The sequence below is a fragment of the Sus scrofa genome, chromosome 2, assembly GCF_000003025.6.
Source record: "Sus scrofa isolate TJ Tabasco breed Duroc chromosome 2, Sscrofa11.1, whole genome shotgun sequence".
NCBI classification, from domain to species: Eukaryota; Metazoa; Chordata; class Mammalia; order Artiodactyla; family Suidae; genus Sus; species Sus scrofa.
This window is the reverse complement of record NC_010444.4, coordinates 71101180-71114310: the sequence shown is the minus strand read 5'-3', so window position 1 is coordinate 71114310 and position 13131 is coordinate 71101180. Positions and strand designations below refer to the sequence as shown.

The following is a 13131-nucleotide window of genomic DNA, read 5'->3' as shown; positions in this document are numbered from 1 at the left end:
TCTAAACTTAGATTACGGTAACGCTTGTACAGTTCTGGAAACAGACCGAAAACCACTGAAGTGTATGCTTAAAAGGCTACCTTTACGGTATGGGAATTATATATTAATAAAGACGCTCAAAAGGTTTTAAAAAATGAATGAATGCACAGGAAAATATACTCAATATTTCATAATAACCTATTAGGGAAAAGAATCCAAAAAAGAATACACACACACACATATACATGTATGTATGTGTTATGTGTAATGGAATCACCTTACTGTACAAGTGAAACTAACACACTGTAAATCAACTATACTTTAATTTAAAAATTAAATTAAAAAATAAAATGTGGAGGTCCTGCTGTGACATAGTGGGTTTAGAATCTGACTGCAGCATCTCTGGTTGTTGCAGAGGTGTGGATTTGATCCCCATTTGGAAGGGTCTGGCATGGCCGCGGCTACGGTGTAGGTCGAAGATGCTGCTTGAATTCAGTCCCTGGCCCGGGAACTTCCACATGCCACATGAGTGGCCATAATTAATTAATTAACAGGTAAATAAATAAATAAATAAATAAAATGCCTACTTACAAAAAATTAAAAATAAATAATAAAATAAAATGTGTAGCGAGAAAAAAAAAAGAAAAAAGCCCAAACTAATTGACGATTTCAACTCTTATTGGTTATAGATGCTGCAGAAATCTGAAGGTAACGTTAAAGACTTGATGGTAAACTGTAACACCATGAATTAATCTTTAGAATTAAAATTAATTTCAGTAGGTGGTATCTTAGTAGTAAAAAAAAAATGTAAATAAAAATAATATTGATTTAAACATGGAGATTAATCACTGCACCTAAAGTTAATGCTAAGAAAATAACTAATTTAATAATCAACTTTCTTATCTTTTTAAAAAATTTTTTTTTTGTCCTTTGTCTTTTGAGGGCCACACCCTCGTATATGGAGGTTCTCAGGCCAGGGGTCTAATCGGAACTGTTGCTACAGGCCTACACCACAGTCACAGCAACACCAGATCAGACCCACACCACAGCTCACGGCAATGCCAGATCCTTAACCTACTGGTCGAGGCCAGGGATCGAACCTGCAAACTCATGGTTCCTAGTCAGATTCATTTCTGCTAGGCCACAACGGAAACTCCAACTTTCTAAATGTGTCTAAAAATCAATTAAAAGTAAATGCTCTGAAAAAAAAAAAAATTGAATGAGTGAATGCAGAAAAGGAAAAAATTCTTCCCAATGAAAGAAGACTTTAAGGCAGGTCTCCTTAGACACGGTGACAGAAGAGAATAGAGGGGATCCTCGGTGGCCCCCATGAACTGTGAGGAGCTTGGAGGGCACTCCCTTACTCCATAGGGAGCCTGAGATCAGGCCTCTCTTAGAGGCCAGACTCTGGGGGAATAGCTGAGGAAGGGGCAGACAGCTAAAGGCTCGGTCTTGCCCCAAAGGCCCCTTCCTGCAATGAATTCATGGAAGGAGAGAATGAAGGAATGGGTAGGAGGTGGACAGATCACAAGAAGGATCTTGGATGAGCTGGCTGGGCTCATAAAGGTGAGCAGAGGACCTACCATAAGGGAGAAGGTGGGTGATGGGGCAGGAGTAAAGATGCAAGGTGACCCTCAAAGGCAGCCACTGGGGCCCAGAAGCACCCTCCCTACCCGCCCACCCTCGACTCACCCACACAGTTCTTGCCGTCAGGGCTGAGCTCAAAGCCTGCATTGCAGACACACTGGAAGCTGCCCTCCGTGTTGATGCAGCGGCCGTGGTGGCAGAGGCCACTGCTGACCATGCACTCATCCACGTCTGGGGGGAGGCAGGTAGGCAGTCAGCAGATGCCCCCGCACCCCCCCCAGCCCTCAGACTCTAATTCAGGCTGAACCAAGAGGCAGGCTCCACCAGCCAGGCCCCCTGGTACCCCCACTCTCCGCTGGACAGCCATACCCACACACGCCTGCTTGGTGAGCGTCGCCTGAAAGCCCTCATGGCACCGGCAGTGGTAGGAACCAGGGGTGTTGACACAGTCTCCATGGTGGCAGGGGCTGCTGGCACATTCGTCCATGTCTGTGGGCAGAGGACCCTGAGCCCTGGCCAGGCAGGGTGCACCCCACCCCCACCTCCGGCTTCCGCTCACCAATGCACTCCCCCCGCATGTCCTGCGTGTAGCCCACATTACACTCGCAGCGGTAGCTGGAAGAGGTGGGCAGGCAGCGGCCGTTGAGACACAGGTTGGTGAAGTGTCGGCAGATGTCGATGGTCTGGTTCAGCGTGGCTGTGCCTGCAGGCAGGGCCCACAAGGGCACCTGAGTGAGGGTTGGCTCCCTGGCCCTGAATCTGGGCCTTACCTCTGGGTTTCAGACACCCACCAAGGCTGGGGGCCCACCCCCTAAGGCCAGGCGCTCCCACTTCAGCTTCGAGACCTGCACCTAGATGCAGACCCCCACACTGGCTGAGACTCCCAGACCCTTATCGTGGGGCTAGATCCCACTCCAGCCCTAGACCCTCACCCAAAGCCCAAATCCACACCCTGCTTTTGAGGTCCACATCTCCAATCCACCCCCCATCCCCAGTTCACTCTCAGTACCCTCACCCCTACTGCTCAGGCCAGGTCCCCCACTCCAAAGCCTTGGCCCTCCCTCTCAGAGGCCCAGACCCCCTCCCCCAAGGGAGGTGTCTTGGACGGCTCCTCACCAATGTTGGCATCACCAAAGCGCAGACTGGGAACCCCACGCCCACTGGAGCCGTGGGGGCTGTGCCGTGCTGTCCCCAAGCCAGGACCTACACGGCCACTGGATCCGAAGCCAGGGAGGCTGGGGAAGGGGGCAGGGTAGGAGGGCAACAGCGGGAGCCCCGGGGCACACAGTCGCTGGAACTCATCTGCAAGGAAGCATCGTTGGAGGCGACGCCTTGAGTTGGTTGTGTCTTAAGGCCACAACCTGCAGGGGGAGCTCAAGAGGCAGAGGAAGGCGGGAGGCAGCCCCAGGGCCACTCACCAGAGCCCCGTGGAGGACACAGCTCAGGGACTGGACCAGCTGCCCAGCACATGCCCTTGTCACAGCAGCACTGCCTGTGGGTATAGTGGCCAGCGAGGTCTCTGGCACAGCGGCCTACAATCAGCGCCGAGAAGCAGGTGCCAGCACGGTGGTCTGCAATGGGACAAGGGCGGGGGGTGGGGGGGTAGTAGGGAGGATCAGTCACCAGACTTCAAATCCCAGTTCTACTAGCACTGTCCGCAGGACAGACCTCCTTGCCGCTCCGTGCCTCAGTTTCCCCATCCTTAGATGGGAGACGCTCAGAGTACCCACCTCACTTGGGGATTGTCAAGGAGCATACCATACCTGGAACATGGCGGGTCCTCACTAAGTGAGGATCTTAGGACCAAGATTTCCAAATCACCTCAGAGAGGGAGATTTGGGCTCACTGAAAGCAAAACTGATCCAAAAGCTGATATGGGAGTAAGCTCCCCATCACTGGGGGTATTCAACTACCAAAGACCCCTATTAGACCTCAAGCCTGGGAAACTCCATGTGCTGCAAGTGCGGCCCTAAAAAGACAAAAAGACCCCTTCCTTACACACATAGGAAGTCAAGCTCGGTGCTCATGCAGAAATGCTGGGATCTATAGCAGTGTGTGTGTCCCAGCCTGCCAGCCCTGGGCGTTCCGGGGAAATCTAAGAGGCTGTGAATTTGAGGAGGGGCTGGAGAAACAGACCCATGGACTGACGGCTGCAGGCCCTGGGGAGACTGAGGCAGAGGCTCCCCAGGGCCACCCTTTCATTGTGCTCTCATGTCTGATGATGGCTTTACGCAGTGATCCAATTTCTCAGGCTCTGATTCAAAGAGCATATTTTTTAGGTTTAAAAACCCACAAATGTTGGCAGGTGGCCCACAGTGGAAAAACTCCTCCCATCAGCTGGGAGGGCCCTTGTAGCCGCCCCTGAGCTGCCCTGGGCTGAGAAAATAGCATGCGTTTCCACCTCCCAAACCACACCCCATGCACCTGGCAGGGAGGGGGTCCCCAGGTGCATGTGTGGGATTCATGTGGGAGCTGGAGCTCTGCATTCCCAGCCCCATCCTTGGCCCTCGAACAGGGCTGGACCTGCCCAGACGAGAAGAGGGCAACAGACTTGGTCAAGGTCACATAGCTGCTGGAGAGGGAGGGGGGATGGGAACTCAGATCTCTCGACCCCAGGGAATCTGACCAAGCAGCTCCCTCTCCAGCGGGGAAGATGAGACAAAAAGTAAGAATTTTAGCACAGATGATGCTGCCTTTGCTTATTAAGCACCTGCTGTAATGGGGCCCCACTAAGCAGTCACAGCCCCCTCTTCACCGCTCCCCTGTCTGTGAATATGTATTGAGTGCCCAATGTGTATTGTGTGCCTACTACCTCCAGCCTGGGGCAAATCATTCCACAAATTGTATTTCATCCTCTCCACGTGGTAAGTAACTGCCATTACCTGCACTTCACAGATAAGGCAGTTGAGGCACAGAGAGGTTAAGTCACTTGCCCAAGGTCACACGGATTGCCAGTGGGCTCGAATAGCAGTTGGAACCCAGGACTGAATTCCAAGCCCATGTTCAGAGGCAACCTGACCTTGGTTCAAATCTGGCCTCTGCTGTTTAGCAGCTGAGAAAGGCCCCCACAGTCCAGGAGACGTGCCCAAAGGCTGCCTCCCTGCCAGCCAAGAGGTGGAGGGCGAGGTCTGGCACTGGTTGTAGCACGCTGGCAGAACTCCAAACACAATATACCCAGTCTTGCCTGGTAGAGACCCAGCCTGAGGGGCCCGAGTGGTTCTGGAAACCTGCCAAGCCCGCCTTCCTCCCCAGACCAGGACCCTGCCCATCCCCCACCACAAGCGTCCATACCCCTGGACGGCCCTGTTGGCCACCAGCAACCTCGAAAATCTAATGACCAGCTCATTCAGACAGCAGGACCGAGAGTGAGAGCCCAAGGACCTCCCACCCCCACCGCAGCCAGGCAAGGTGAGGGGAATTACAGGAGGGTGGCTAGGGGTGGGGGGGTCGGGGGAGCTGGCGGTGGGTAACTGGCTGTTTTGGACTTGTTGCTTTGGCTCATGCAACCGCACCACCACCACCACCTGGTCTTGGTTTCTCTATCTCAAATGCAGGGTGTCGGGAAAGATGGGGTACTGTTAGAAAATCTTCGGGAATGGAAAGAGGGATACAGAGAGGGATCCAGGGATGTGGGGGGCAGAGAGGCTAATGGGCAGAAGGGCATGAAGACAGAGGTCATAGAGATGGGGATTAGAGGGGTGGAGGGGCACAGAGGCAGGCGCCAGAGAGGCTAATTGGCAGAAGAGCGTAAAGATGGAGGCCAGAGGACCAGAGGGGCATAGAGATGCGGACTAGAGGGGCAGAGGGGCATAGAGGTAAGGGCCAGAGAGGCAAAAAAGACAACCAGTGAGCCAGAAGGGCACAGAGTCTGAGAAGCAGAGGGGGCATGGGGCGGGTGGCGGGGGGAGCAGTGAAGCCAAGAGACGAAGACAGAGGACCAGAGCACTAAAGCGCGTAGAGATCGAGAGCCAAAGGGGCTCACAGACTGGGCGCCAGAGAGCACGAAGGCTGATGGGTAGGAAGCCAGAATTTCTAAGGGAATGGAAACTGGGATCCAGAACAGACAGAAGGACATAGAAATCCCAGGGTTTGAGGATCCCGAGGCCCAGAAGGCTGCAGAGACAGATGAACGAGGGGCCTGTCTCTTACCTGTACTCTGCCCCTCCAGCCCCCTTGGGCCCTGGCTCACCCAGGCAGCGGGTGCCATCTAGGCTGCTGGCATAACCACGGGGACAGGTGCACACGTAGCTCCCAACTGTATTGGTGCAGTCGCCCCCCGAGCAGAGCCCTGGCAGGCTGAGACATTCGTCCACATCTATGTAGACAGATGACAGGTCAGAGCTGGGCCCCACCCCTGCCCCACCTCCTCCTCCTCCTTCTTGCCAGGGAGCTTGAACCACCCAGAGCAGAGAAGCAGTCCCAGCTTGAACCCCTCCCCATCATCCACCTTCACACTTGGCGCTGTTCTCATTGAGCCGGTGTCCAGCTGGGCAGCGACACTCAAAGGAGCCCACAGTGTTGACACAGCTGCCCCCCTGGCACAGGCCTGGGACAGCCTGGCACTCATCCACGTCTGCAAGGGAATGAGAGGCCCATCAGAAGGAGAAACCAAGGCTGCCAAGAGCTCCCAGTCAGCCCTGGCTCCCAGGACCTCCATCCTCATGCGTTGGCTCCCCTCCTCACCTTGGCAGGCCCCTGTGCGGATATTGGGGATGAAGCCCCGGCGGCAGGGGTGTGGCTGTGCGGGGCAGAACTCACATGGGAAGCCCCAGGCCCTGCCCACAGTGGCACAGCAGAGAGCCTTGGTGCAGACAAGGCCTGTCAGCTGGTTCTGGCACCCCTCAGGGACCACTTGGCCAAAGCAGGGTCCTGTCCGGTAATCTGCGGGGCAGATGGATGTGGGCAGCTGGCCTTAGGCTGCTACCACCCCACAGCCTTCTGCATTTCCATCCTGGCAGGCCCAGCTCAAGCCTTACTGCAGTGGCCACCTTCCAAGCTTCCCTATATCAACACAGCAGGTTTTTTCCTGACCATCAGCCTTTACTCATCCTGTTCCCCTTTCCTTACCTGAGGAACTCCTATTCACCCTTCAAAACCCTTTCTCTCCAAAACATTCTCCAACCAACCTCTGAGAGAGGCCAGGGCCTCCAAGCCGACAAAGCCTAGAGCATGTCTGGTGACCCCCACCTCTCCCCCAGGCCCACTCTCCATTCAGGCCTGGGCAGGGAGCCACGAATACCCCACTGGAGAGCCCATCTTATCTCTGAGCACATGTCTGGCCCTGCCAAATCTCCCAGACTTTGGGAGGAACCCAGCATCCGCCCAGATGCTCTGAACCCCCAACTCCACATCCCTGACCCCCACACCCAGCCGAAGGTGGTCTCGTGGGTCCCTCCCCAACACCATGCACGGGCCCAGATGTAACTTCCTGGCTCCATCCTCCAGATGGTTCCAATCAAGGGGCTGGCACTAGACCAAGGGAAGCCCCTCCCAGAAGGAGGCGCCAAAGCCGGCCCCCAAGCTCATATGGAGGAGGGGAGACCCGGGACCATCCTGACTCTCTAGGCCAAAACCCAATGCCCAGAATCTCACTTCAGTCACCCTAGACCACGGATGACCACTCACTCCTGCCTAGGCACCCAGCCCTGCCTCTCTGGAGCCCCTCAGGCCCCCACCCACCCCAGGCTTCACTTCTCTCACCCTCTCCACCAAGCTTCATTCCCCCTCAGCCACCTGGACTGGCCCCCCTGCCACCAGCCAAATCCCAACTCTGTTTTCTTGTCAAATCCAAATCCTCAAATTTCACCTTCAAATCCAGGTAACCCCCAGACTCTCCAGCTTGCAATCCATCGCTCTAACCTCTCCACCCTGGCATCAGCCACAGATGCACCTCCTTCCCTGCCGCTCCTGCCACACTGGGGTCAGTCCCAAGGCGCTGCCCATCTTTGTCTCCCCAGGATCCTTGGCTATGCAGGGCACTCTGATGGCTCCTCCAGCTGAAAAACTTGCCAGCCTGAGCATCCCCAATGCCACCCGCTCCTGTTCATGTTCTCCTTCTCAGCCTCCAGTGGGCTCCATTTCTTCGGTGGATCCTTGAATTGTCCTCCCTTTTCTCCCCCAGCTTCAGGCCCTGTGGCTGGGGTGGCCCCAGACCTGGTTGTCCCACTGCCTCCTGGATGACCCAAAGGCTCCTCGGCCAACACTGAACTCAGGGTCTTTCCTCTCCCTGCTCCCAGCTGCACTGTCCCCCCAGTTTTCAAAGCAAACCTCTGTAAGTTCGTCCCTGCTTCCATCCCTCCTCTCGCCCCCAACATCCAACTTCTCACAAAACGTTGCTTCAGAGTTCCCTGGTGGCCTAGCGGGTTAAGGACCAGTGTCATCACTGCTGTGGCATAGGTTCAATCCCAGGAACTTTCACATGCTGTGGGCACAGCCAAAAACAAAAAGCCGTTGTTGCCTCCACCATCTTTGTCTTGGCAAGAGCCTCCCAGCAGGTGACCCCACCCACCTCAGCCTGTGGGTTCATTTCATGAACTCCGACTTATTCCTTCCTATAGGAAGCCCTCCTGGATCGCCTTCCCCGGACCAGGTGGTTTCTCTGTCCCTCATAGCAGCAGGGACAGCAGGAAGGAGGTCGGCTGGACCCTCCCAGGGCCTGGCCACGTCTTAGGGGCTGCCAGGAAGCCGTGCTCCCCCGAGATCCCTTCCCCATGCTCAGCTTGGTACCTCTCTCACACTGAGGCCCCATGAAGCCATACACACAGGCACAGTGGTTGGGCCCAATGCAGCGGCCCCCGTTGTAGCAGCCATGGTCACAGACGGCTGTGGAGGGAGGAGAGGGTGGCATGAGGTCCTCCTGTAGCTGAGGGAGCTGGGACACAAGCCAGCCCTTCTTCACCCAGGAATTCCCACCATCTGACCCAGACTGAAAGGGTGAGATTGTAACAATGAGTTTGTCCCCTCTGATTCTGGCCCCAGAGGAGTGACCTTTGGGCAGTGGGCAGGTGACAGCAGAGATCTGTTGTCTAGGGTTCCGAGCCCAGGTGTGCATGGGGGGGTACTCACGTTGCCCACACACGGTGCCCGTGTAGCCCCTCTGGCACAGGCAGGACTCCCCTCGGCAGCTGCCCCCATTCATGCAGCTCACACTGCACCCTGACCCTATGGGGGAGGGGGCGGGGAGAAGGAACACACAGGAAGTTCCTGGGATGTATGTGTGAGGTGCTGAGACCAGATGTGCCCAGCCCAGCTCTGGTCCTTCAGCCTGGGCTCCCTGAAGCCTCCGGAAGCTTGTGACCTTCTCTTCCTGCCCCTGGAGGTCACTTCCTGCTCACCTCGGCTCACCCCGCAGCTGGGGGCCAGCTTCCCATCTGCACAGGCGCACAGGTTGGGTCGGGAGCAGAAGCCCTCACCGCAGGCGTGCCTGCAGATGGCTGGAGAGCAGGGGCCCCAGTCAGGGTCAGGACCTGAATCCTTCGCCATCCCCACCCCACGGGTGCCCGGGGCTGAAGCTCTGGTTTTCTGCTGGAACAGAGAGGCTCTTTGGGCCAGAACTGCTGAGTGGTAAGGACAGAGGCTGGGGGTACTTGGGCACTGGCGGTGCTGCTGCGGGGGTGGGCGGAGCTCTCTTGGGTGAAGAGTCAGATTCTAGACACATTAGAATGGGGTGGGAGTGGGGTGGGGAAATGGAGTCAGAGAGAGGGAGAAAGACAGAGAGAGAGAAAAAGACAGACACAGAAAGACAGATACAGAGACTTAAAGAGAGACCAAGACAAAGAGACAGACAGGGAGTTCCCGTTGTGGTTCAGCTGGTTAAGAACCTGACTAGTATCCATGAGGATGTGGGTTCCATCTCTGGCCTCGCTCAATGGGTTAAGGATCCAGCGTTACCGTGAGCTGCAGTGTAGGCTACAGATGTGGCTGGGATCTGGTGTTGCTGTGGCTGTGGCATAGGCTGACAGCTGCAGCTCAGATTTGACTCCTGGTCTGGGACTTTCCATATGCCGCATGCGTGGTCCTAAAAAGAAAAGAAAAAAAGAGAGAGAGAGACAGACAGAGAGGCAGACTGACAGGCAGAGAGACACAGGAAAGTTGTAAGACAAAGAAACACAGGTGGGTGGCCTGGGAGCTGGAGGACAGGGGCAAGGGCCTTTCTTGTGGCTTAGCCAGACACCCCAGAACAAGTCCACCTGCAAACAGGACTGGACTTGCTGGCCTTAGGAGAGTCCCCCCACCTCCAGAAGGCAGTGACACTCACGCACGACACACTGGTTCCCACCAGGCAGCGTTCTCCAGCCAGGGCAGCAGTAGGCATGAAAGCGGGAGCCACACACATTAGGCCTTTGGGAGAGCAGGTGTGGCTGGTGAGTCCCTGCCCAGCCAGGCATCCCCTGGGTCTTGGTCCCCCCCACCCCACACCAAGCAGGACAGCCCAGCCCAGCCCACACCCCAGGGGCCTTTCAGCATCCCGGGTACCACACACCCCTGCAGGAAGCCTGGGCTGCCACGCCTGCGCACACGTCCGAGACCTGCAGCCTCCACGGCCCCATCCCAACGGCCCTGGACACCCGCCACGCACGACAGGGCTGTGCAGGCCAGCAGGAGCCGAGCCAGGGGGCCCCGGGCCATGGTGAGGGTGCTGGCCCCTCTCCTTGTCAAGCACAGACCCTCCAGAACCATGACGTGTCCCTCGGAGGCTGCGGAGAGGAAGCAGAGTCAACCTCAGCAGAAGCCCTTGGCCATGGGGTACCCAGGAGAACCAGGAACAGGGAGATAGCTGCCAGGATAGAGAATCTGGGGTCTTATGGGAGCCCAGGGAGGTCTCCAACCCCGACCCAGATGCAGGTGAACAGTCAGGGAGGCTTCTCGGAGGTGGTGTGATGTCTCAGCAATGGAGTTGGCCAAAAGAAAGGTATTGGGGCACAGACAGCACAATGAGAGCAGAGGAGAGCAGAGCAGGGAGCACTGAGTGGAGTGGAAAGAGGGACAGGCAGCTTTGGTGTTTGAGTGCACTGTGGTGTCAAGGACAATTGAGAGCCCTGGAAGGGCTTTAAGTGGGAGGGACAAGGGCTGAAATGGGTGTTTGATGGAGTGTGGAAGGGCTTGCAGGGGCCCCAGAGGAAGCACGGGGCACAGGTTAGAACTTTCCAGGAGTTCCCGTTATAGCTCAGAGGAAACGAATTTGAAGAGCATCCATGAGGACGCAGGTTCGATCCCTGGCCTTGCTCAGTGGGATAAGGATCCAGCGTTGCCATGAGCTGTGGTGTAGGTCGAAGACGTGCCTCGGATCTGATGTTGCTGTGGCTGTGGCGTAGGTCAGTGGCTACAGCTCCGACTCAAACCCTAGCTGAGGAACCTCCATGTGCCATGGGTGTGGCCCTAAAAAGACCAAAACAAAACAAAACAAAACCTTACAATGGACAGAACACCCCTCTTCCGGCCCAGCAAGGAAGGGATAGCCTTTGTGCCCATTTCAGAGAGGGGCAAACTAAGGCCGTCATACATTGAGTGAGAAGCTGAGCGGGAGCTGAAGCCCAGCCAGAGGGGAGGAAGAGGAAGAGGATCAAGGTCCCTCCCATTCCACCCTCCAGGAGGTGTTTGGCTCTCTCCTGGATCTGGAAGAATCCACTCCTGGCAGAGGAGATGACCAGACAAAGGTTAGGAGGATGAAAGCTGAACCATCAAGGAACAAAAGGCAGACCAAGCAGCCTTCATGGTGGCCCTTTTTAAGTCCTACTTTCCACACTAGGGAGGAGAGGAATTGGATCTGGGTACAGAATCACAGGGAGTCCGCTGTGTGCTCTTGGGCTAGTGTCTACCTCTCTCTGGGCCTTGGGGTAATATTTGAGTCTGATCAGGTGGTCCTAAGGTCCTTGACGGAAAAAAAAGACCTTTGTCACCTTTGGCGGGCAAACAAGAAGGAGTCGGCCCGGCTGGTAAGGAGCAACCCCTTCTTGCTTCCAAGCAGTCCAGGCTTGCCTGCGCTCTGAGGACGCCTTTTCTAGGCAGCCTCAGGGCCCGCGGGGCCTCCATCTCCGGCCTGACCTGACCCAGCTCCCTCTCACCTCCCACTCTGCCTCCGAGAACCGCGCCCAGGAGTTTGTTCAATGAATGAGCGGGGACGGCGCGCACTGCACGGAGGAACTCGGGCGGGGAAGCGAGGAATCTCAGGCTCCGCGGACGAGGAGGGGGAGCGCGCTCGCAGGGTCCGCGGGCCGCCTTCTCCATCGGGCATGGCCGGGACGGAGGCCCGGGAGCTGCAACTACGTTCGGCTCCGCCCTCACCTGCGGGTGAGGGCCGGGCTACGCCCGCCGCCCGCGCCCGCACCCAGGCCGAGCCCCTCCCGCCAACACAGGGTCCCCGCGCCCCACTCCGGCGCGGAGCGGAGCGCGGAGAGGGGAGGGGAGGGGGCTGGGCCCGGGGCTGCCGGCTGGAAACAAAGGAATCCCCTCCCCCTCAGTCGCCCGGGCCCCCTCCTCCCGCCCCTGCCTGCCTCCCTCCAACTCGCAGCTCTCCGGTTCCTCCGCCCGCCGCTGGTCCCGCGCTTCCCCTACCTGCGAGCCGGCGCGCGTGGAGGTAGGCGCGGCGAGCGGACGCTCGGGGCTGGAGTTGAGGGGCCGGTTCGGCTCGGCGCCGGGGGCCAGGGGCGGGAACGCGAAACCAAGAGGCCGACCCCGCCGCGTTCCCAGCCCGGAGCTGCCACTCGGGGAGAGTCGGGGGCGGGAGGAGTTGGGGGAGGGCGCATTTGCACCTCGAAGCTCCCGGGGCGGGGGCCGGGGGCTCAGATCCCGGGCCGGGGGAGGGGCTGGCGCTGGAGGAGGGCCCCGAGCTGAAGAAATAGGATGGGGGGCACAGAGCCGAGGTATGAGCTGAAACGCAGGATACGGGGACGGCGGGGACAGCGTTTTCGTATAGAAATTGAGCTGGAGGTGGCCCTGAGATGGGGCTGAGATTTGGGGTGGTCTGGAACAGACCCAGGACCGAGAGGTCCTGGGACTCACCTGGAGGCCCTCTCCTGGGTCTTCCCAATCCGCCGCCTCCTCCCCCAGCAAGGAGAATTCCAAGGGTAACTTGGAAAATTTACTTGGTGACTGGAGCCTGGATTCTTAAGACTAAGATCCGGAATTCCCTAAAAATGTGGGCAAAACATTGGGCAAAAATGCGTTTCCTAGGAAGGAGGTACACATTTTTCATCTGATTCTTAAAATGAAGAGTTTGAGAACAAAAGGTCTAGACTTTCTGAGCCTCAGTCTCTCTACCTGTCATGGAGGCTGAATTTAAGAATTTCTGCTCCCTAGCTGGAGTCTATATCCCAAGCAAAATTTTCTAGCTTTCCCCAATACTTTTCTGCCTCTGAGAACAGACACCACCAGTGACTCTTAATAAGAGGATTAGTCAGAAGCTTTTTGTTGGACCTGAGGCTGTTAGTCCTCTCAGCAAACTCCCATGCATCTGGCAAAGCCCAATTCAAAAATCCCCTTCCCACTTGGAAATTGTTAGCTTACCTTATTGAATTCCCAGAGCTGATTGTGCTGATCATGCCTCCATCGTAGCACTTCTGTAGC

General features: G+C 56.7%; 1 protein-coding gene across 1 annotated transcript in view; it reads right to left on the bottom strand.

Annotated features, from left to right (window-relative positions):
- Nucleotides 1-12278, bottom strand: part of FBN3 (fibrillin 3) — a 72443-nt gene extending 60165 nt beyond the window's left edge. The window contains exons 1-14 of the mRNA XM_013994696.2: nucleotides 12121-12278; nucleotides 10049-10262; nucleotides 9824-9906; nucleotides 8901-8999; nucleotides 8632-8727; nucleotides 8293-8388; nucleotides 6250-6447; nucleotides 6014-6139; nucleotides 5756-5881; nucleotides 2985-3137; nucleotides 2683-2868; nucleotides 2126-2269; nucleotides 1936-2055; nucleotides 1672-1797 (exon numbers count right to left, since the gene is read on the bottom strand). Of these exons, the coding sequence (XP_013850150.2) occupies nucleotides 1672-1797; nucleotides 1936-2055; nucleotides 2126-2269; nucleotides 2683-2868; nucleotides 2985-3137; nucleotides 5756-5881; nucleotides 6014-6139; nucleotides 6250-6447; nucleotides 8293-8388; nucleotides 8632-8727; nucleotides 8901-8999; nucleotides 9824-9906; nucleotides 10049-10245 (1750 nt within the window). The 5' untranslated portion in view covers nucleotides 10246-10262; nucleotides 12121-12278. The remainder of the gene's footprint in view (nucleotides 1-1671; nucleotides 1798-1935; nucleotides 2056-2125; nucleotides 2270-2682; nucleotides 2869-2984; nucleotides 3138-5755; nucleotides 5882-6013; nucleotides 6140-6249; nucleotides 6448-8292; nucleotides 8389-8631; nucleotides 8728-8900; nucleotides 9000-9823; nucleotides 9907-10048; nucleotides 10263-12120) is intronic.